This window comes from Lissotriton helveticus, chromosome 3_1 (assembly GCF_964261635.1).
Source record: "Lissotriton helveticus chromosome 3_1, aLisHel1.1, whole genome shotgun sequence".
Lineage (NCBI taxonomy): Eukaryota > Metazoa > Chordata > Amphibia > Caudata > Salamandridae > Lissotriton > Lissotriton helveticus.
Genome location: NC_136061.1, coordinates 2,018,653,439 through 2,018,678,108, shown reverse-complemented (window position 1 = coordinate 2,018,678,108; position 24,670 = coordinate 2,018,653,439). Strand labels below are relative to the sequence as shown.

Sequence of the window (24,670 nt, the reverse complement as noted above, 5' to 3'; positions counted from 1 at the left end):
AGAGAACGCGCAATGTCATCAGTTCTGCGCATTGGAATTTCCAAGGCGGCACTCGCTCGGAGACACTTTTTGTCGAGAGTGGAGTTGCGGTCTGTTATACGCCTTTCCGCCTATACCACTTCTGCCCAGAGTGCTGAAGAAGATCAGGCGCGACCGGGCCCAGGTTATCCTTGTGGCTCCGGACTGGGCACGAAGATATTGGTATCCAGAGCTACTCAGCATGTCTGTCGATCCCCCGATTCGTCTGCCTCTTCAGGAGGACCTTCTGTCGCAGCAGCAGGGGACGGTCCTCCACCCGAACCTGTCCAGTCTCCACCTCCAAGCTTGGAGATTGAGGGCGACAGTTGAGGGCATTTGACTTGCCTCCTGAAGTCTGTAATGTCATTCTGGCAGCCAGGCGTCCCTCCACAAAGTCGGTATACGCCTGCAGGTGGAACAGATTTGTGGCATGGTGCACAGAAAAGGCTGTGGGATCCACTCTCTGCCCCCCTTTCTGAGGTTCTCCTCTTCCTTCTTTCTCTGGCCCAGCAGGGCTCTGCTCTGGGCACTATCAAGGGCTACCTTTCTGCCCTTTCCGCCTTAAGGCTACCTGATCAGTCATCTTTGTTCAAGTCCCCTATTGTAAATAGGTTTTTGAAGGGCATCACACACATGTTCCCTCCTGTTCCTTTCGTGATGCCTCAGTGGGACTTGAACCTTGTACTTACTTTTCTGATGTGCGCTCCCTTTGAGCCACTTCATAACTGTCCTCTTCGCCTTCTTACTATGAAGACTGCTTTCCTGGTTGCCATCACCTCTGCCAGGAGAGTGAGTGAGCTCCAGGCTTTCTTCCAAACCTCCTTTCCTTTATGTCCAACCCTATAAGGTTGTGTTGCGGACAAGGCCCGCTTTCCTGCCCAAGGTAGTCACAGCCTTTCACATCGGGCAGTCCATCACTTTGCCCACCTTCTTTCCGCCTCCGCATCCCTCGAAAGAGGAAGAGAGGCTCCACCGTCTGGACCCGAAATGTGCGCTCTCCTTCTACCTTGACCGCACACGCCAGTTCCGGGTGGATGACCAACTCTTTGTTGGTTACGTGGGCGCTAAGAAAGGATGGGCGGTGCACAAGCGGACCATCTCTCGGTGGATCGTATTGTGCATCCAGGCGTGTTACTCTTTGGCTAAAAAGGAACCTCCTGTTGGGCTGAGGGCCCACTCCACACGGGCCACGGCGACTACTACTGCCCTGGGCCGAGGAGTCCCCTTGCAGGACATTTGTCAGGCAGCTACGTGGGCCTCGCTGCACACGTTTGCGAGACACTACTGCCTGGACAGTCAAGTCCGGAGGGATGGCTTCTTTGGCCGTTCCGTCCTCCAGGACTTTCTGGTGTGATTATTGGTTTGCAGACCCACCGCCGGGGTTGGTATTGCTGGGGTATCTATTCGAAGGTAAGGAATCTATCACCAACGTGTTTCTTTCAGATGCACAAGTTACTACTTGTGTAACAATATATCTGTAAGAGACATTAGTTAGTGATAGATTCCTTACCGACCCACCCATCCTCCCCGTTCTGCGAACCGATATCTAGGGTTAAGGTCATCCCCTTTCAGGGCCCTAGTTTCATGGCACCAGTGTTGGTTCTATCATGGCTCTGCGTATCTGGCGTGGAAAAGCTGTGTATCAGAACTGACGTCAGCGCGCGAGGGCGGCGTCTAAGTACTCCGGCGACGTCATTCCGGCGTTAACGACGCCAACGATGGACGCGGACTACGCCTACTGACGCGCAGGGGTATTGCTACGCAAAAGTTTCCAGATCCAGTCTGACGCTGGGAATATTCTAATGTAAGGAATCTATCACTAACTAATGTCTCCTACAGATATATCGTTACACAAGTAGTAACTTGTGCATCTAGGTACATTGTGCCTCTTGGGATGATACCCTATCTATGGGCTTGCATTCTGTGAAGGGTATTACCACATTGAACAATCTTTTTAGGTCACCCTTTGCCAGTTTTAAACCACTATGCACGTATCTGGTTACCCTTATTAGGACCCACCCGCATGCACCATCCGGCATACTTCAAAAGAACTCCAATAAAGTGACCCTTCGGGGGACCCGCTGGGAATTGCAGCGCCGGCCCAACGAAGAGCAAAACACCCGATGATGAAGCATGACACCCTTAGGGGTGTGTGAGGGCAACAGGAGGAAAGACTTGTTCTTCCCTCTGACTGATGTGTCTGTCCCACCTAGGATGTCCCTTTTTCTTAGTCTTTCTGCTTTTGAAAGTGCATGGGTGGCTTTCTGCACCCTGCCCTTGGAACAGTGTCCTCTATTTGTTTTGAAGTTCTCATCCTGACATTGTCAATTCAGCCTCTACTTCCTGCTAGTTTTATGATCTCTCCCTCAGCGTTCCAACACTACTTCTGCCCCCCTCACAACATTGCAATGTTGTTTACCCAACAATGCGTAAGCCAAAAAGCTCCAACACAAATGCTGAGTTGTGCAAAAGTGAACACTGGCAGAACATCTGTGTAGTGAAACTGGTGCACTATGAAGTGAACATGAGCATATGCTTGTGATGAAGGGTACCTCCGAGATAATGGGCCCGATTCACAAAAGTAATCGGAGACAAAATCCTAACTTTATGACTTTCGGTATTCACAAAGGGTATTTAGGAGTAGTAAAGTTAGGATTTTGTCTCCGTTAAACTTAAGTTTTGGTCTTAAGTTAAACTTAAGACCAAAACTAAAACTTAAGACCAAAACTTTGTCTCAGTTAAACCTAAGTTTTGGTCTTAAGTTAAACTTAAGACCGAAACTTAAGTTTAACTGAGACAAAATCCTAACTTTAGTACTCCTAAATGCACTTTGTGAATACCGAAAATCGTAAAGGTAGGATTTTGTCTCAGATAACTTTTGTGAATCGGGCCAGATGGGTGGGGCTAGAGGAGAAAAACTGGCTTCCTCAATTAAATGAGAGCCCATACCCCAAACCAAAGGTCAAAAGCACTACTGTCTCATAGAAAGAGAGCGGAGAGTCAATATGAGAAGCCCCACAAAGAACGTCACGAGAAGTCAGGCTCTACAGGCAACAAACCTCCAAAAAAGAAAGATTTGGAGTAAACAGGAAGTGTAGGAAGTAGGAGCAATATGCCCTATCATTCCCTCTCCCTGTGAGCTATATGATGGAGGAAGGAAAGCCCCACTGCTGCAGGATGATCTAGAGGGTTTAGAGGAAGACAAAGGATATGATGTTACTGGGCAGCCATGGGAGTCATTGGATCCTGCCATCTCAACTCTGAGGTATGTGTTAGCCCACTAGCAGAGTCACCAGTGATGAAGCAGTGAAACCTGCACCCAAACAGGATGAGACTTAGAGCAAGGGATAAAACCAGGAAACCCCTTTCACAAGGAACTGGGCAGTATAAAGGTTGCTCTAAATGTAGGGGATCACTACAAATGCATCTCCAGGAGCAGATAGCCCCATCGGCCTGACCACTGTAGCAACTACCTTGAGATGGGCCTGTGGTCATGCTATTGTTTTTTAATATAGCATTGCCTTGTGTGCTTCAGCGTGTTTAAGTGCTTTAAAGGGCAGGGGTCACTATCACCCAGACAAATGATCCTCAAAATACAATCTTCAGAAGTAGAGAATACTGTGTTGGCCTACATGGGATTCAAAAGTGGAACCTGTAGATCAAAGCACATGAACCAGTGAACATTTAACTTACTGACCCATCTTGCCTGATGGCACTTGGAAGCACCTACACAAATCCAAGACAAGTGTGGGTCCTAGGAGAAGGATGGGGAACACAGAGGTCAACTCCCAAAGGACGTGCAAATAAAAGGTTCCACAGCCAGGCGCACCACATGCTTTGCAAAAGATAGGAAGATGAATGTAGGACCAGCAAAGCAGATAAGTCTGGGGCATGTTGCACTGCCTGGAAACCCAATGCAGTATGAGGAGATTATGACAACAGTGGCGGCCGCTACGGAACAGAGAGTTGGCGAGGCGGAGGCGGGATGAAAAAAAAAATCCACTTAACTCTGTACGGCCGCCACCTTTCCTCCGTCTTCTTTGACTCCGAAGAGCACAGGCTTCCTGACTCCCTTAGCCAATCACCAGCAGGACAGCAGCGTCAAGATTGGTATGAGCAGCCTGGTTCGGCGCTCAGACAGGTACTGCGAGCTGTGCATGTTCTCCACCCAGCCTATGCAATACAGCTGTGTGGAAAACATGCCGAATGCTTATAACTGTTTGGCCGGCCCAAGATGACCTGCCAAACCGTCATGCTCACATCAACCACGCCTCCCCCTGCTGGCTATGTGGTCATCTATGCACACGTTTACCAAACACTACTGTCTGGTCTGTCAGGCCCGTTATGGTGGGCATTTTGCCTATTCAGTCCTCCAGTCATTTTTGGTCTAAGGCCGTTTGTAGATCCTCCTCTGGGAGGTATTGCTTGGGTATCTATTTTGGTAAGGAATCTGTGACTAGATCTGTCTATTATATGAACAAGTTACTTATCTTCGGTAACGCCTTATCTGGTAGAGACTATCTAGCCACAGATTCCTTACAGACCCTCCCAACGTTCTTACTTTTACAAACTGTTTTTTCTGCTCTCTGTAGGTCCTTAGTGTTTGCACACTTGTCCATCAGCTTTCTGGCGTGGCTATGTGCTTCTAGAGCAGAAATGTCTCGAAAAGAAACTGATGTCACCACTCTGGTGTGGCGCCTACATAGGAGCAGGACACGTCATTTGAGGCGTGGAGAGGTACTGCAAGATTTTCAGGATTCTGTCTGAGGCCTAAGGATTATTCTAGGGTAAGGAATCGACAGCAAGAGTTTCTATCAGATAATGCTTTACCGAAGGTAAGTAACTTGTTCAATATTTAGATGTTGAAAATGTATGATCGTGGTAGGTTTCCACATGGCCCAGATGTAACACCTGCAACGAGAAGGCAGGTTCCCTAAACCGGCATTTTGCTTTCAGTTGCTTTTTGCAATTTCTCAAATGTACTGCACCCAGGCGTCGTCTCTAGGCAATTAAACCTCATGACTGACGTCAAACCCAGAGGTCCTAAGATGTGGGTCAATCCTTGGTGTGAGTAAGACTGGAAGAAATTACATTTGGGGGAAAATGTGATGAACGTATTCTCCCTCTCCCCGCTCCCCCCTACCCACCCTGAAGAAACCCAATCAGGGCTAAGAAGTTCTGACTTGCACTAGTGGTTGTACAGAATTACTAAGAACACGGGTTTTATACTAGTTCCGAGTTTTAAATGTGTCATTAAATGAAACATTATAGGACATTTTGAGGTAAAATATTAATTTCCATTATTCTCTACCACTTTTGTTTTGGTTATGCTTAAATAAATTACCTCTTAAAGATGCAAGATGTAATGCTGCTGCTGTACCTATAGATTTTTGAAAAGCAAATGTGCGTATTCTGCGAGGCAGATTTCTCCTGATAGTTATGGATCTGCCAAGGTTCATGTTATCTATCGGTTCCTGTTCTTCTAATCACAAACAGCAGTCAATAAATTAAAATAATCTGCCACCGTTATCTTTTAGTAAGTAACAAGAGGTATCACTGTCTGGGATCCCTCTAAAATAGTTTACATCGCCACCCGGAGGATAACAAAACGCTACCTGCGAATTATGCAACAACTATTTGGGCCAATGTTTTAACTTTCACTAGCAGAGCTATATGAATTTCTTTCAACTCTAGGGTGTCTCTGGTCATTCCTGGCGGGCCAGCACCCTTTCCTTGCTCTAGTTTCGAGTAAATCCCTGGGACTAGATCATTTGTGTAGGGAATTTGTGATCTTCTAGCTATGTTTCGGTTACAAAAAATAATATCTAAATTAAATGCCTAGTATGAAATCCTGCTATTCAAAGTGGCGTTTCATTGCGCTTGTATTTTAAAAGTTGCAGGATACTTCCACACCTTATCCAATGGATCTGGGGTGGATGGGGATGCATTTTTCCCCTCTTTTTGTTAATCTGATTTCCTTCCAACGTTAATTTCCCTATGGGAGACAAGGCTGCCTCTTTGTATATGACCAAGCAGGCTAAGCTTTCAAAATGCGGGCAGCACCTATAGAGAAATCTTTTTATGTTTTATAACTTAACATAATTTTATGTCAACGTGACCTCCTCGCCTACCCCAAACAGGCCTTTTCCACACCTTCAGGTTGCCCGTTTAACGTGCCCACAGCACCTACAGATTTTTCATAGCAATAAACTTTTATAAACAAGGTTCCATTGGGAACTGTAATTTCCATTTTTGTGATGACAAGCATTTAGAAAACTTTTAGGTAAGTAGAGAAATGGTAGTCTTGTTCTGTTAACAACTATCACAATTCGGGGAGTTTTCTTCAAGTAATATGCTCTCTCTTTAACTCACTTGTCACCTTGTTTTGGAAAAGTGCCTTTGAATTGTTGAATTCCTGAAAATTCAGAAAAGGATTAACTTTGGTCATTGATAGGAGTGGAGTTTTAGAATCTATTCAAAACTGGCAAAACATTTCTAATGACCGTATTTTCAGAGGTTCCGCTGTAGGATCATTAAATAGTTTTTTGATTAGACCTTCTAAACCGAGGCCAATAGCCTGTTGGTATTCGGTTTCTCTCTCCCATCGGTTGAGAAGCATTTGGTGGAAGGTGTGTTCAAGATAACACGTTTCCTTCACAGTTTTTTACAAACGACTATGCGCATCTTGAGTAAATATTTATAAGATGTTGTCAAATACATTGAGAATACATAACAAATGTCCCTGGTACAAATTGAATCACTGGTGGATTGAACCAGGAACAGACTGTGGGGGAATGCAACGAATGATTTATTTTCAGAAGGTTGGAGGATGCCCTCAACAGATTTAAAGTTACTGACCTGGAAACTTAGCTGTGGCAGGTAAAAGAGCACTGATATAGCATACTCTACGGCAATGACGAAAAAGAATGCCTCTCAATATGGACAACACACAGCACAAATAATTAGGAATATTTCTGGAGGATCACAAGGAAAATTATGTATTGGCAGGCTCAGGGCTCCCCATTGCAGACGTGCAAAGGACTTATTTGGGATGCGTACACTCCCATTCCCACTAGACACTATGGAGAACGGATAAAACGACAAACTTTATGGAACGAATGGAAGTGGTGAGAAGAGGGAATAAGATTGATGACTGTTGTCCACAAACACAGGGTTCGCAGATGTGAGATCATTTTTCTGCTGACCCAGGATGACATCATATGGTGGGTCATTTGTTCCATTCATCGTACCATTACAGCTTCCTATTTCCTGAAAAGGTGTGAAAAGCGTGAAACTACAGAGAACATTTGGGGTCTCAGAGCCCTGTTTACTTTCTCTTCCTGCTGTTGCCTTCAATACACCCTGTGGTCAAGGGCAGTAAGGACAGTTCCATAGGTACAGAAGAGCAAGTCAGGAGTGAAGCTGCTAATCCTGGCTACCACTAATTTACATACCAAAATATGAAAATGGAAGGGGAGAAAAGAAATGAAGGGATAAAACTGAAAAAAGGAGAACATGAGGTGGAAAGAAAATTGGAGGCACTATAGACGAGCTCTGGAACTCGGGCTCAGGAAAAATGAAAAGAAGCAAAAATAAGAGGAGGGATACAAAAATGTAACATCAAGTACACAGAAGATTTGTGAAAAGGAACTAACCAGAATAAAAATAATGTCACATACAAAATAAGAAGAACGAATAGGTTCTCAAAAAACTTTACTTGCATTTTTTTGGACAATAAATAATTTACAATATTTACAGGTGGTTTACACGTTGCACATTTCTCAAAAGCTGACACTTTTTTGTTTTCTTATTTTTGTCTAACATTGGGTCTGCATGAACGAAACTTCAACTTTAACCAGAACTCTGTTAAACACAACCAAAATAAAGTGCTCAACATTAAAAAAAAAAACATGGGGGACATCTGAACAAACAATATGGTAATGAACAAACTCAGGTACAGATTTTAACCTCTACAAGCAGTTCAAAATACAGAAATTCATATTTCACATTTCGGGTGGAAAACAGGGATGCTGGGAGACAATCATTCTTTACCAAAAAAAGCATTCGATAAGCCAGCTCTACCATGAAAAATGTGAAAGAAGTGAAGAAAACTGGTTATTGTGGAAGCCTTCTTTTAGTAGGTTGTCTGATTATGGCAAGGGTTCTGAGCTGGGAACCAAGTTGATTTTGAAAGTTATCTGTAAAATGGCGGCTATAGTCATTTTGAAGGACTTTAGAACTATGTTATGCATTTGGAAGAAACATTTTTTATTCAGTAATCGCATGGTGAGTACTTTAGAATTTATTTATATGTTCAACCTGAATTAAACATAAAACACTCGCATAGAACTGTCCGAAGTAAAATCTCAGTCCATGGGGTGAGTAGGGAAATCACACTAATTTACATAGACGGACATAATAATACTGAGCAAACATGTTCATCCATTTTTATTGATTAACAAAGAATGGGGCACACAGTTTCAGATTACGGTGAACCTTTCAATAAAATTATAAATATTTCTTAGTATTATTCTTTGTCCAGAAAGGAAAAAAGTGGCAAAAATGTTTCTTCCATGTTCACTTTCCCCAAAAACCCTTGCCTATTGCCACTGATGCTGAAGCAGGAGGCCAGTGCTGCCCCCAGTGAATATACAGCAAGTCTTCCAGTGGATACAGATTAGATAGTTGCCAAATCAAATATCAGCTTCATACTTTTAGCCTGATGAAACATACTAGATGCTGGGATAAAAGTAGCAGACTGACCTAAAACAATTCACTCATACTGGCCCTCTTGTATGGAAACCTTGTTAGCAAGGCCTTCCATTGTGTACGGCCAAGAAGAAAAAAAGGGGGGCAGTTGTCCACCGGTTAAAGAAACGTAAGCAAAAGTAATAAACACATTTGTTTTTTTACATCTGAACAAATTACATCTCTTTATATACAATCACAACATGTTGAAAGCGAGAGCTTCAAATATCAGTGATAATATAAATTACATCTAACACAAGCTGCATTTTCATTTCCCTTGAAAATGATCTCTAAAGGTGTTTGATGAAGAGAAGAATGGCACTAGTATGCGTCACTCCAGTTAGCATACCTCTGCGAATGTGGTGTATGTTGTCATGGTAGGATTGTGGGACATATGCCAGAAAGCATGTCTGTCAACTAATTTTAACTCCTAAACACATTTCCATCTTTGGGCAAGCCACTGCAAACTACATAGGCCCTACTTGAAACATACTAGCTTTAAAATCCCTTCAGGGAAAACAAGCCTCCAGTTCCAATACTGGTAAAAAATAAAAATATTTAGAATGAACAAAGAGGGCTTGCTTTGGGCAACTATCAAACAAAAGCACTCCTCTGAAAGTAGACAAAAGCATGACTAAGAAGGAAAGGAAGAATATGCAATGCGGAAACTGACAAGGAAAGATAAAACATAGGGAGGAAAACAAGAGAATTTAGAAGAGGAAGAGAGTGTAAGGAAAGGGGAGGAAGTTAAAAGGTATAGAAGAAATGAAGGATGGATATAAAATGGAAGGAGGGTTGGATGTGATAAATTAGGCAAAGACCACCACTGCCAAACGTAAAGCCACTATCACAGACAGGACGTTACAGTCACCACAAACGACTACGGGACTAAATGAGGTATGGTGTGGATCGAATGCATTCCAGAGAGTACAGGTCGAGAGCATGCATCCAACGGGAATGATGATCAAAAGCTGAACACATGCCCAAGTGCTGCGATTATAGTTATCCGATCTATTCATTCATTGCACCTGCAATCCCTCTCCTCCAATCCAGGAAGGCAGGTTTTACAATGTATTGAAGATATTAAATCCAACACCCCTTCAGATCACCAAAAGTTTTACATAGTAAACACATTTATGGGAAGACGCATTGAATCAAGAAAGTCAATACCACAATCATCACAAGGCAATCTGAGGGTTGCCTGGAGGCCCTATTGCCTGGAACTTTGCCCGTCCTTTCATAGAGGTGAAGTTTGTCCTTGTTGGAGTGCAAAGTTTTCACATCTTCGAAGGCGTAATAAGCAGCGAGTGTAAAATTCACATCGCCTGTGGTGAGCAGGTCGAAAACGCAGGACTGGAAGTACAGGTCCTCCACAGGCAGCTTCTCCTTGCACTTTGCTGTAGCCGTCTCGTAGGTGAAGGCCTCAGTTGTACTGGTTCCTTGCCTCCGGGGCCGAGTCTCCATGGCCTGCTTGTGAAATGTTCGGAAGTCTATTTGCTGGTTAAGCGGGCACCCTCGAAGGCACAGATACAGTCCTTGGTTCTCTTTGTCCTCCACTGCATTGACTACCTCCTCGGGCATCTTCACAGCAAATGTCAGGTAGCGTCCAACTTGCCTCACCACAATGGTGGTTCCAATGTACTTGGCCTGAATCTCAATGTGCTGTCCTGAAACCTTCTCAATGATTTTCAGGCTGTTGGCCCCACTCTTGTCACCTCCATTTTTGGAGCCATCCACAAAGGCCACGGGGAGCTCGTCCATTTCAGCCTGGTACACTTTCTGATCTACGCACTCCTGGAAGTTCTTAAATATTATTGTAAGCTGTAAATTAAAAAACAAAGAATTAGGTTACGATGCATTGCAGATTTAAGAATTTAAACAGAGCTAACATTTCCACCAGACATAAGTAGACTAACAATAACAACCAAGTTCATGTAGACTTGCCGATCATTTTTTGGACTGAAGTGTACGAAATATGGAGTTGCTCTTGAGAATCTCCATAAAAAACACATGTTGTTGGCAATAGTAAACGGGAGGCTAGAAGAGCACACTACCCCCCCCCCCCCCCCTCCGCCCCCCACTTGATTGTCAGGCCCACTGTGTTTATTTAACGTAGCATATGTGCACTACACTAACCAAGAGCAAAACCAAGCAGAGTTGCCCATTTTGGGCCTGAATACCCTTTCGGTACCCCCTAGCTTAACTTCCCTCCTCGGTCGTGGGATTGTCTCTGCACACTGAATCGACACAGCTTGCCACTGCCCTCACAAAGTACGCCTGCCCTGCAGAATGAGCGATTGTCGTGAGCAAGTTCACTCTTATTAGATTCTGCTGTGAAATTACCAGGCGAACAGTGAGCGCATACAAAGGGTTACAGGTCAAGGAGCAGAAAGAGGCCTTTGGTGTTTACAGGGAAACTATGGATATTTGCCCTGAACAAATCTGAAAAGTGACAATGGCGCATTTTTGCATCTCCCCGCCCTGCTCCATTATCTCACAGATCGCAGCTCCTAGATCAAAAGAGCCAGGTGCTTCCGGACAACACAGCGCTAACCCTGCTGGAGGGTTTATTCACAAGGAAGAGCAGGCCATTGTAATCTCTGCCTAAATGGGCAAGGGGGGGATCCTGAAAATTCCATTCTGTAATTACAGCATAGGAAAAGTGTCGTAAAATGTAAAGGAGCGGGCTAATGAAAGCAGCGGTCATATCTAGGAGTGTCCCCGCCCCCAAGCCTCGGACCCTGCAGGCCTGTGGGAGCGGTACGGGAAAAGCCTTCAACTTTCAAAGAAACCCACATTTCTCCGGGGAAAGTGAGCCCTCGCAGCCGGGCGGTTTCTCTGTAGAGGGTTTGCATCGGTGTCTGCACAGGGCTGGAGAGGGACTCTCGCTTGGTTGTGAACGACACGGAAAACATTCGTTCAGTTCACAGGTGCACACGCATTTCTCCGCCAACGTGCCTCGTGGGCGCCAAAACACTGGAACAAAGAGGGCAACAAAAAGGCCGCCACTAATTAGCTTTGAAAGGCACACAAACTCTTTCCTAATTATACACTTGTGCAGCTGCTGGGGGAAGAAGGGAGAGGAGGCCTGCCATGCCACAACAGTTCATTGTAACACGAATATCCACAGGAAGTAGATTCCACTGGGTCGCGGCCAAATAGGTAAAAAAACATAGATGAATGCGAACAGGTGAATGTTTAAAGAGGTTATTGTAGGAACACGTTATCTCCTGGATGGCAACAGCATTCCCATCAATGACCAGAGCCCATGGATCAGCGGCTCTCCAAGAGTGTGGTTACTCTCCCCCTTTCTTCACTCACTCCCTTGCCAGTCCAAATCCCCAAATTCATCTCTGGGATTCTTTAGGAAGCCTCCCTATCCTGCTTCTTCAGCAAACCCGCTAGAGTTCCGCAGTCTACCTTCATGAAAATGATAAACAGACTTGTTTATCCTGACGGCTGGGCAATACCACGGAAAGGAATCCGCTATGGATACCCAATAACTGTCTGGAACTAAACGGAAAGTAAACGAGGATCCATATGGCTGACAACACTTGTTCCACACATCACTCGGAGTCAAAAACACTGCCAGTCCTCCGAATGCTGAACAGTGAGGCTCCCCAATTAATCCAGAACCCTCCTCCTGCTTTTGCCATATGCAGACACCTATAAAGGTGCTCCCTGCTGCTGTTCCTTTTTGTCAAGTCTTGCTTGCTGCAAGGCCATCTGACTGGCCTGCCTTAGCTCTTTGCACGCACCAAGGGCTCAGACTGCTGGGACACTCCAGGCCTTTGGTATCAAATAATCCTGCACAATTTCCCATCTCGATCTACTCCTCACTGGCTGACAGCTGCCAGAGGTTTTCAATTCAATCCCTATATACTGTCCTTCAAGAATCCAAAAAACAAGGCACACCCTTTATTGCAACCAAATCTTAACAGTACAAACTGATCAAGCACTAAAAACAGCACGGATCTATTCTGTTTCACACTGGTAGGCCGGGTGCACTGGTAGAAGGTGAAATTCAGAACTTAAAAGAAATGTAAACAGGTTGCTTTTTTCTAAACAAGTTAAAAATGCCAACGTGCATATACAAAAGGGGGTGGTGATGGACGGAGCATCTGAACCAATCAAACACTCACACCCAGTCAAAAGATCTGGGTTTGATCCATCACCGTTCTTTAGCCCACTCTGCCACCCCAGTTCAGACATGGCTATATGCAAATCAGTCTGACCCTGTGCCTCATGGGAACAGTCCAGCCCGAACTGTCAAGCCATGCCTTCCCTGGACCGGAAACAAGCTTCCGAGGACCGGTTTCTGGCATTACAGCCGTCTTCAGCCCGGCTTGCTTGAATCCAGTGGCAAAGTGAGCAAGGGACTCACGTCCGAGCATACCCTGCCACACTTATGGCGGCCAAAGCGGTACAAAAGGGGGTGGTGATGGACGGAGCATCTGAACCAAACAAACACTCACACCCAGTCAATAGATCTGGGTTGATCCATCACCGTTCTTTAGCCCACTCTGCCACTCCAGTTCAGACATGGCTATATGCAAATCAGTCTGACCCTGTGCCTCATGGGAACAGTCCAGCCCGAACTGCCAAGCCATGCCTTCCCTGGACCGGTTTCTGGCATTTCAGCCGTCTTCAGCCACGCTTGCTTGAATCCAGTGGCAAAGTGAGCAAGGGACTCAGGTCTGAGCATACCCTGCTAACTCATGGCGAACAAAGCGGTACAAAAAGGGGTGGTGATGCTCCTTCCATCACCACCCCCTTTTGTACCGCTTTGGCCGCCATAAGTGTGGCAGGGTATGCTCAGACGTGAGTCCCTTGCTCACTTTGCCACTGGATTCAAGCAAGCCGGGCTGAAGACGGCTGTAATTCCAGAAACCGGTCTTCGGAAGCTTGTTTCCGGTCCAGGGAAGGCATGGCTTGGCAGTTCGGGCTGGACTGTTCCCATGAGGCACAGGGTCAGACTGATTTGCATATAGCCATGTTTGAACTGGGGTGGCAGAGTGGGCTAAAGAACAGTGATGGATGAAACCCAGATCTTTTGACTGGGTGTGAGTGTTTGATTGGTTCAGATGCTCCGTCCTTCACCACCCCCTTTTGTAACGTGCATATACAGACATTCTGGCCTGAGGCAGATATCATGCAAACGCGTAATTCATATTGGCATTGATTATTGAACTATGAACAGCTTTATGGCAAGCAAGACAGGCCTTGTAAACTATAACACCCCAGTCCAAAAGGCAACAATTTCTCTTGCCACTAGTTTGGCCACATGTTTTGGCATTTTTGTTACAACCCCCACAAATACATTTCAGTTACAATACATCTATCCATATTTAGGGCACGATTTAGAGCGTGGCGGACAGGATACTCCATCACAAACGCAACGCACATTCCGTTTGCGGTATTACAAGTGCAGTGTATCCAATGGCACTTGTAATACAGAGAACAGGATATCCCAGCCGCAAACTGTAAATCAGGTATTACGTATCCTCTATGAATTCACAAACGCAGCAGTGACAGGATAGACACCCTTAAATTTTTTTTTTTAAGTAACTAACTTTACTTGGCGTTTCGGCACCTTAGTGCTGTTACAGGTAAATGTTTGTGGTTTCAGTAGTGTGACCAGATACTGGAGCCCCCCCCACCTCGTTTGAATGCAACATTATATCCCTTGTGAACTGTTTCGCCTATTTGTAATTTTTATCTTCCTTTTGTTCCCCCCTTGTAAAATACGTATTGCAATACTGTATCCCATTGCTAATTCTGCACATATTGTTATTCTATCTTATTTTGTCTACCTCTCTTGTAAAGCGCTCTGATACTTCTGGGTCCAGCAGCACTATATAAAACCTTTGAAATAAAATAAATAAATAAAACAAATGCTGCCTGTAAGGGCGAGCAAGCGGAGCGGAGCGGACACTCTTGAATGCAGTCTGAGATTACTTTCCTGAAACTATCTGGATTGCTCTTGGTAATCAAGTAGCCATCTTGACAGATGCCTCTACTTGAAGACTATCGCTCGCTGTCATTCACATACAAGGAAAGTAGAGCATGCTTGCAAAGTCTCAGTCTCTATGTTCACACTCTTTGTATCTATCAAAATAACAATTCCTAGGCAACTATGGGGTCCTGTAAGGATAACAGGTACATTGACACAGTGGTGCTAAAGGCACAAAAAAGAAAATACATAAAAAGGTGAAGCAGTGTACAAGGAGGTGAACTAAAAGACAATGTCAAAGAAGGATCACTGAAATAATATCGAGGGACAGAATATCGACCAACAAAAATATCGTTGACAAAATATCGAGAGACAAAATATCGAGTTTCTATCTACAAACAGGTAAGTACAAAAATATCGAGTTAAAAATATCGTTTACAAAAATATAGTTGTAAAAAATATCGACTTTAATAAAAACAATGTTTAATTACATTAATATAAAAAATTAATTACTAAAATATACTTAACAATACTTAAAATAACTTTAAATAATTAATGAAAGTAAAATATAATATTTTTTTATCATATTTCTTAAAACATATATATATATATATATATAGTAACAAAATTTAATTAAATAATAGCCAATATTATTAACGTACAAATACAAAAGAGTAAAAATTACTATTCCCACTCCAGTGGGTGCAACAGTAGGGAAAGCGTTGGATAGCGTAGGGGTTAAAATTACTATTCCCACTCCCAAGAGTGCAACAGTGGATATATGACGTTACAACGCAACTTTTACAACGCACTACCATTACAACGTAAGTATTGGTAAGTATATAATAATTTTTTTTATTTAAATTTAAAATTAATTTAATATAAATTTAATTTCATTAAATTAATTTAATGTAAATGTAAATTTTACTTTATTTTTACACTGTACCCCAAAAACCCCAAACTGACCCTGAACCCTAAAAAAAACCCTTTACCCAAAAACCCAAAACTGACCCTGAACCCTAAAAATACCCCTTTACCCAAAAACTAAAAACTGACCCTGAACCCTAAAAATACCCCTTTACCCAAAAACTAAAAACTGACCCTGAACCCTAAAAATACCCCTTTACCCAAAAACTAAAAACTGACCCTGAACCCTAAAAATACCGCTTTACCCAAAAACTAAAAACTGACCCTGAACCCTAAAAATACCCCTTTACCCAAAAACTAAAAACTGACCCTGAAACCTAAAAATACCCCTTTACCCAAAAACCGACCCTGAACCCTAAAAATACCCCTTTAATTTAACATAATTAGCAATTAATCAATTAAATTAATTACCAATTACATTTTAATTAATTAACAAATATTTTTTAATTAACAATTAATTAAATATTACTACCAATTATTAAATTTACATATTTAATTAATTATAATTAAATTACTTCCCACCCTAGTCCCCTATAAACCCACAACCCGCTACAGGAAATAAATTATTTAAATTTACACAATTAGCAATTGATCAATTAAATTAATTACCAAATAAATTTTAAATAATTTACAAATATTATTTAATTACCAATTAATTAAATATTACTACCAATTAATAAATTTACATATTTAATTAATTTTAATTAAATTACTTCCCACCCTATTCCCCTATAAACCCACAACCCGCTACAGGAAATAAATTATTTTAATTTACATTATTAGCAATTAATCAATTAAATTAATTACCAATTAATTTTAAATAATTAACAAATATTATTTAATTACCAATTAATTAATTACTACCAATTAATAAATTTACATATTTAATTAATTATAATTAAATTACTTCCCACCCTATTCCCCTATAAACCCACAACCCGCTACAGAATAAAATTACACAATAAAAAAAAATCATTAATTAAAAATAATTATAACATAAAATGACACTTTTCACACATATTATAACATAAAAAACACTATAAATAATTAAATATTATTTAAAAAACGATATTTTTTACTATCTAGATTATATACTTGGATATTTTCACTTTCTATATTATTTACAGTCGATATTACTTCACTTACCTTAAAAACGATATTTTGGCTGTCTATATTCTGTCCTGTGGATATTTTGTCCAAACGATATTTCAAACTCGATATTCTGTCCAAACGATATTTTGGAGTCGATATTATGTCTGTGCACCGTCAAAGAAATCTGATTTATTTTAAATATACAGCATAATTTTATTAAAATACATATAACATACAATCAATGAGATAAATGATATGGGGGATTTTAACATTTATAATCCATCACATTCAAAATCAAGTTACATGAATTAAACATATATTCATAAAAACAGCCAAGTGGATGAATGGGTAATCTCTACGCGCGTTTCGGCGTTAGACACGCCTTCTTCGGGAGAACCACTTGAGAATTCTAAAATAACGTTTAAAGATAAACGAAGAAATAGGTTGCAGGTATCAATATCAGGTAGTGCTTAAAATCGTTTGCCAGCCTATTTGTGGACTGGTGGTAGAAAAGGCACAACATAATCGCGGTCATCTATTTACAGAATGTTGTGGCTAACCTTCAATTAGGTGTTGGACGGTTGAAATTAATTTGATGCCGTCATTAAAATAAGAGGCAACCTCATATAAGGTTCAACGTTGATATGATGTATGCGGTGCCTTAAACGCCTCCAGTCAAGTTTGTATAAAAACGGAAAGTAAAATAATGGTAAAATACTTAACACGCAAGGAGGTGGGGTCACTTTAGGTCAATCTGATTAGATTAAGGGTCAATTTTCGTTTAGTGGTTTAGGTAGGGCATAGATGGCCCCTTGAAACCAGTGACAGTGTTTGCCGTTTTGGTGCGCCCACAGCGTCTGGAGGGGTTCTGGTATCTGGTAACAATCTCCAACTTGACTGGAGGCGTCTAAGGCACCGCATACATCATCATATCAACGTTGAACCTTATATGAGGTTGCCTCTTATTTTAATGACGGCATCAAATTAATTCCAACTGTCCAACACCTAATTGAAGGTTAGCCACAACATTCTGTAAATAGATGACCGCGATTATATTGTGCCTTTTCTACCACCAGTCCACAAATAGGCTGGCAAACGATTTATGCACTACCTGATTTTTTTTTTTTTGCAGAGTTTTATATAGCGCGAACTAGAACCGAACCGAATCAGTTATCAGAGCGCTTTACATAGCACCAGTTACGTTACATGAGGACACACTTTCATTTTAGGCACAGGGAGATTAAGTGATTTGCCCAGAATCACAGGGGGTTTTTGGCGTCGTTACCGAGACTCAAACCCAGATCCCCAGGTCCGAGGTCGAGCGCCTTAGCTGTTAGGCCAACCCCACTCCCCATATTTTGATACCTGCAACCTATCTCTTCGTTTATCTTTAAACGTTATTTTAGAATTCTCAAGTGGTTCTCCCGAAGAAGGCGTGTCTAACGCCGAAACGCGCGTAGAGATTACCCATTCATCCACTTGGCTGTTTTTATGAATATATGTTTTATTCATGTAACTTGATTTTGAATGTGATGGATTATAAATGTTAAAATTCCCCATATCATTTATCTCATTGATTGTATGTTATATGTATTTTAATAAAATTATGCTGTATATTTAAAATAAATCAGATTTCTTTGACATTGTCTTTTAGTTCACCTCCTTGTACACTGCTTCACCTTTTTATGTATTTTCTTTTTTGTGCCTTTATCACCACTGTCAATGTACCTGTTATCCTTACAGGACCCCATAGTTGCCTAGGAATTGTTATTTTGATAAATATTGTGCCCTGACCTAGGAACTCGCCACTAGTTTCAGGGGGTCCCTTTCTTATATGTTCACACTCTTTGTATCAACAGTCGTAAGTGATGCTTATAGTATTGGCTGCCATCTGTTATTTACTTGCCATTTTGTTACAGGGCAGGATTATTTTTAAAAACTTGTAAAGCTGGTGGGTCATGCCTTGTTATTAAATTATATTCTTTATTTAAAGCTCTTATTTTCTCCTGTAATTAAGAAGAATCAAATCGGACGCACCCAGGTGTTCAACAAATCAGGTAGGCAGAAACATATTTTACTGATAGTGAGAAAGTGTGGCAAACATGGATAGGCTAGGAAAACTTTTGTCAGTTTTTCATTTGCTGGGACCTGTTTTTAGCTAAGGGACTGGCTCCAAGGACATAAGGAAGATGATTTCTCTTTACTGAATAACTGACTCACTCGTGAGCTTCAGTGATATAACGACAGAGGTGCTAACTCTACCTGCTGACTTGATTGCCTCCGCACCCTGCCTTTGTCTCGGTGGGGCAGCGTCTAGGTACGAGTTAAACAGGAAGACCATACTGAGCCTTCGGAATGCTACTGTTGAGTAGACTCTTTCCCAAGGTGGGTTCAGTCAGACTGAACCCCCAAGTGTCAGAGGTGCGGCCTCAAAGACACATTATGGGAAATAGAAATACATTTGAATGTCACAACTGAAGAACCACAAAGGTTATCACAATCCTTATGAGTTTCATCTAGTCACTGCTCGCTTGTCAACTAGCAATTATTCAACCTGTTCAACATTATATGTTGGCACATAATCGCATTACAAGAAATCCTCAAGCTTAAATCAAAGTATATCTGTGATACATGTGCATTGTCTAGTATCAATTCTTCACACCTGCATACTAGTTACATGTGCTTTGGTGTATTTTCTTTCTGTTATAGTCATTAGTTCCACCTGTGTGGCGGGAATGTATGTTTTACAACTAGTGCCCTTTAGGATGAAGATTTTCAGGAATATGCCAGGGTTGTACATTAAAAAGAATCAATCCGTTTTTTCAAGACATTATTAGGGCATACAGAAGCATCAGACACCGATTTGTCCATCTCGATCTACTGTTTTCTGGATGATTAAACTATAGTTGAAAATACACTTCTTTTTTGAAACGCCCACAGCATGGTTAGGAATTTCTTGTGTAGTGTCCAGATGAACACTGCCTAGAGTTAGAAAATCTGAGGCTGAAAATATCCCCGGTCTCAGGAATGTGTATCTTGATTCATGCAGGTGCATGCAATCTGGACACTCAAGGATCGAGAAGAAACACTGCCCTATCAGGGACAACTTAATTGCCAGATTGTGGGCTCCCTGTGACGTACAGATGGCCACTCATTTGACTGGCTGGTGGATTGATGCAAAATTCCCCAAGGTCAAGTGTTTTTGTGCAGATAATAAAGAAAACACACTCAAACCTCTAACATGTATTCATAGAATAGTGCAAATGATATAACGTAAATTGCACTTGTACCGTCATTGGATTAGAAGTTTGATGTGTAATTAGTTGTGTTACAATTAGAGGGCGAAATTGGAATTTATTTTTAAGACAATAAACAGGATGATGGTCAAATGATATAGGTCTGTAAAAAGAACATTTTAACAGAACGGTTTATAATTATTAGCTATGACAATAACTCTCATTAGATGTAATAATATCGGCTATTATGATGTACAGTCCGGCTCCAGAACCATAAATAAGGTTTAAGCACACTCCAACATCAAAGGTCAGTCCCATTCCCCTCTTGTTAGCTGTCCTAGGCTTTCTAGGATCTAGCTATTCCATTAATTTAGGCCCAGTGAATCAGCCAAAACCTACGGACACTACACTGGCTCCCTGTCGAGAAGAGAACCACCTTCAAGCGTCTCACCCACACTCACTAGGCCCTTCACAACACCGGACCTGTCTGCATGAACCACCGCCTCACGTTCCACGCACCCCAACGTTCCCTTCGCTCGGACCAGATCTCCCTCGCGACGGTACCTTGCATCAAGAAGACCAGAGGAGGCGGAAGCTCCTTCTTCTGCCTAGCGGTCAAGGCATGGAACTCCCTCCCTCTTCACCTCCGAAAGATGCCATCACTCCCCAAATTCTTGAAGGACCTCAAGACCTGGCTCTTCGATGAAGCTCCAGGAGCTGGGCCCCTCCCCTTCCTCACCCACAGTGCCTTGAGACCCCTCCGGATGAGTAGCCGCGCTCTAAAAACCCATGATTTATTGATTGATTGTGGTGGTGAAGTACAGAGTGCCAGACTCCAGCATCAGGCATAATGCAACATCTGTTAGAGTCTCCATAGAGACAAAGGCGAAGTCATTACAGGGTCCCTTGTAAAGGTTCCTGTTCCCATATCTTTTCAACAATATATTTCTACACTCATCCCACATATCATAACTTCCTCTCTGCGCCAGAGCAGAAATGCTTGGGTTTTGATGCTCTTATGTGTTCTGTGTACGTTTTTTTAGGTGGGGACACACATTTCACTTTAATGAAGACTGAATATTTTTTCAACACTTGTGCTCAGATCCTTTCTCAGACAATAGTTCCGCTTAGTTGTAGGGTTTCACATTGAGAAATCCTGAACAGAAGACACTTCCAATAATCACTCTGAGAAAATCTATGTTCCAGCAGATGACACTTTACTAAGAATACCTCCTTGCAGCCCCCTTCGCCCCAACACATTGACTACATACATGTTCCCACTAGAGCAGCCACACAAGACAACCTCAGGGACTGGGGCTCTGCTTTCAAAAGAGGCGGGATTGCTTGCACTGTCCCAGTGCGTGCTATAGCCTGTGATTGACTTTAGTGACAGATGTGTGCTTTCAAATGAGCGATTCTACAAATAAAGGGAAACTGTTTCTGGCCAAAAGTAAGCCGTATCTGGCTGCAAGACCTGGCCACGATGTTCCCTATTTTTTGAAGGTTTGGTCTTCAGTGGGTTTAATCTAGTGAGACTCCGCAATTCATTCTTTTTGGCGCCTGTGAGGTTCAAAATGCATTAAGGAAATACATCAGTGTTAGCAGATATCCTTTCCGTGATGTTGTTTCCATTGTGCCTGAAGTGGGAGGGGTACACAGTCTAGTACAGCCTGAACCCATGCACAATGGCCAATGGTCTCGCCCCATAGCACTGTGGGCTTTCTGGCGTGTGGAGGTCTGTCCGCTCACAAAACAGAGTCTCGATGGCTATGGACCGTTGTCTCAGAAGCAGATGTTTCAGTATTGTCGAGTGTGTTTGATGGTCAGCATGGCAGTGTCCATTGTGTGCGATGCTTTTTGAATCATGAAGACCGCGCTTATCTGCTATTGAACTAACGGTTCGCCCATAAGTAGCTGTGTTAGTCATTTGCTAGCATGTACTTATTCTTATGAAGAGTTAGTGTTTGTATGTGAGTGGGTGACAGATGTGTCACATGGACTTTACCAATATGCTTCTTGGCGACTGTTGACTGCTTTCAGCCTGGCTAACAGGTTAATGCTGTACATGATCTTGGTGTTGTATTAATACAGTGGAGTGTCGTGTACGGTATTAGATGGACTGTTTTGAAAATGTTGCAGGGACGAGGCTTAATTACGCAACATGTGCTCACATTAGTCAGAGTTGTATGTTGTCAGGTGTGGTCTGCAACTGAGACAGAGCTCTCTTTGTAGCTGATGTGCTGTGTTGCTTGAATGAGTGGGCGGGTCTGGAGTATTCTGCCTAGGGATGTACACATTTGCATAGATTTTCTTATAAAAACTCTAGAACCTGTTTTCAAAAGTTTGCAAGCATGGTAAAATGGTAGCTTTTGCGAGAAACAACCACACAAAACACCCGTGAAGAAATTCTGTGGAATTTTCACCTACAGGGGAAGTTTAGTTAATTAGAAAAGTTTGTAAACTTTGTGGGTGAAATTCAAATTTAGCAGTGTTTATTAGATTCCTTTGACGCTTCTGTTTAGGAGGCCTCACTAATGCACAGCTAAATTCCAGAGCTCTTCTGTGGGCAGAACAGAATTAAATATATCAATTTAAGGTGTCGCATTTGTTCGGCATGAAACCCTTATAGAACGAAACTTTTTAGACTGCTTTGAAACATAGGAATTACAATGTGCAAGGAACAAAATAGGACACTATCACCCTCATTACAAGTGGGCTGGTAATATGTGCAATATTTCTTGCACCCGATCAAATCCGGTGAGTCGTAATTTATCGAGTGTAATAAATACCACCGAATTATGTATGTATGTATGTATGTATAGGCATTTATATAGCGCACTACTTACCCGTAGGGTCCCAAGGCGCTTCGACCGCTGCGAAACCCTTCCTGGCTTCCCTGAGAGATGGTCCCTTAATGGGTATCTCCAGGGTGAGACCAGGCATCCCCGGCGGTCTGGTGGGGCCGTTAGTGAAGATGAGGCAAGCTAATGCCCAGAGTTGCCGAGTGTGAACGCTGATCAGAGTGGGCACCGAGGCGAGAGAATTATCGAGTCCGCTGACCCTGGTCCAGAAACCTGCCGCGCCGGGAATTGAACCCTGGTCCCGGGCCGTCCTCTGCTCTCGGGTCTGCCGCCTCTAACCAGTGAGCCACACAATTACAAATCTTTCCCATATAATGGGCAGTAACATGCATATTTAGGTGCTTACCGCGGCAAAATTTGCATGCCACAGTACTTACTTGCCATTTTTTACCTGATAAATAAAGGCAAGATTGATGTGCCAACATGTAAACTGGTGGTGTGACTTATCACAAAAATCTCTTAATTCCAACATATATTATAATCAGCTCTACACAATGTATAGAAACTTGAGGGCCCACTCGTAATGAGGACCAAATTATAGCCACAGGCTTCATATGCGATCCCTGACCTTAAATTGAGACTAATCCTCGTAAACATTTGCATCTCTGTCGGAAATAAAAGCCAAAGCATTCTGAGAAGAGCTGCCGCGCCCATCAGTTAAACGTCGGCTGCACAAATGTGCAGTGTCAGTGATCTTGCAAAGTGGGCCATGGCTACATTTTTAGCTTGATGGCCATATCATCTTCACGGCGCAGCATCTCTCGCCCCCCAGCTGACACTTGATACCGAGCCCTGCTGCGCTACTCAGGCCCTGCTGTTTCCATTTGATTTACTTAAGAGCCATGGCTGTGGTTCATCTATCTTCCCTGCACTAATGCATCGAACACTATCTTTAGCACAACATCTCTAATGCCTTTGGAGTAATGGGAGCTCGTAATGGAGAAAAGTTACAGTCCAAAAAGATGAGCACAGATCAAACTCCTGATCTAGGTAGCATAAAACGCATTACACATGTCCACTGGGAAGAAATCACTCCAGCAAAAACATAAATGCTTCAGCCCATATGGCTGACATCCATCGCATTTCACCCTTCATGGTAGGCGAGGATGATGATATGCAGGCTCCCAGAAACAAGATGTCAAAAACATCTGTATGTACACCTGCCTTACCAGGTACTTGTTAGCCACTACGTACAGAGCAAAGCAGGACGAAAAACTGACACCTGCAGGTGACCAGCTGAACAAAAGGATCCAAGCAAGCCGTAGAGGCATAGGACAAATATGTGCAAAAAATGCCAAATCCAGGAGTCAAGCCTGCTTCCCACACACATATGTATTAACTATGAACGTTCAAGGCCGTGGGAGAAGACTGCGGTCTCCACCAGGGGCAATTCTTAATATCCAACACAACTATATGACCTGACGCTATTTTTAAGAACAGTTCTGTATGGATTTCAATGTCTATTATGGCACCCTCTCTTTAGCGTGCTACTTGGGCAGTTAATCTGTTTCCTCTGTCCCTTGTCATGAATCCCTGTCCAGTTTAAAATATTCTGTTCCCTTGACATACATCCTATTATGTGGTGTAGTGCATGAATAAACAAAAAAGAAGAAATCGCCACAATTGTGACAACATGTAAAAAAATGTGAGCAAAAGATGTGGAGTGCTTCACGGAAGCAACACCATGGAGGTCCACTGGTAGGTTCTCACCAGTGGACTCAGGTTCTCACCAGTGGACTCTGGTTCTCATCATCAGCACTACCACATCAAAAAAACAGAAAAAAAAATGTAGTGATGGTGAAAGGAAAATGTGCACTTCTAGTAAGTTTGCTGGT

The 24,670-nt window shown here is 42.6% G+C and overlaps 1 protein-coding gene across 1 annotated transcript in view; it reads right to left on the bottom strand.

Moving 5' to 3' along the window:
• Window positions 1-7,714: 7,714 nt before the first annotated feature.
• RGMA (repulsive guidance molecule BMP co-receptor a) overlaps window positions 7,715-24,670 on the bottom strand; it is a 113,194-nt gene continuing 96,238 nt past the window's right edge. The window contains exon 4 of the mRNA XM_078683150.1: window positions 7,715-10,587. Coding sequence (XP_078539276.1) covers window positions 9,901-10,587 — 687 coding nt within the window. The 3' untranslated portion in view covers window positions 7,715-9,900. The remainder of the gene's footprint in view (window positions 10,588-24,670) is intronic.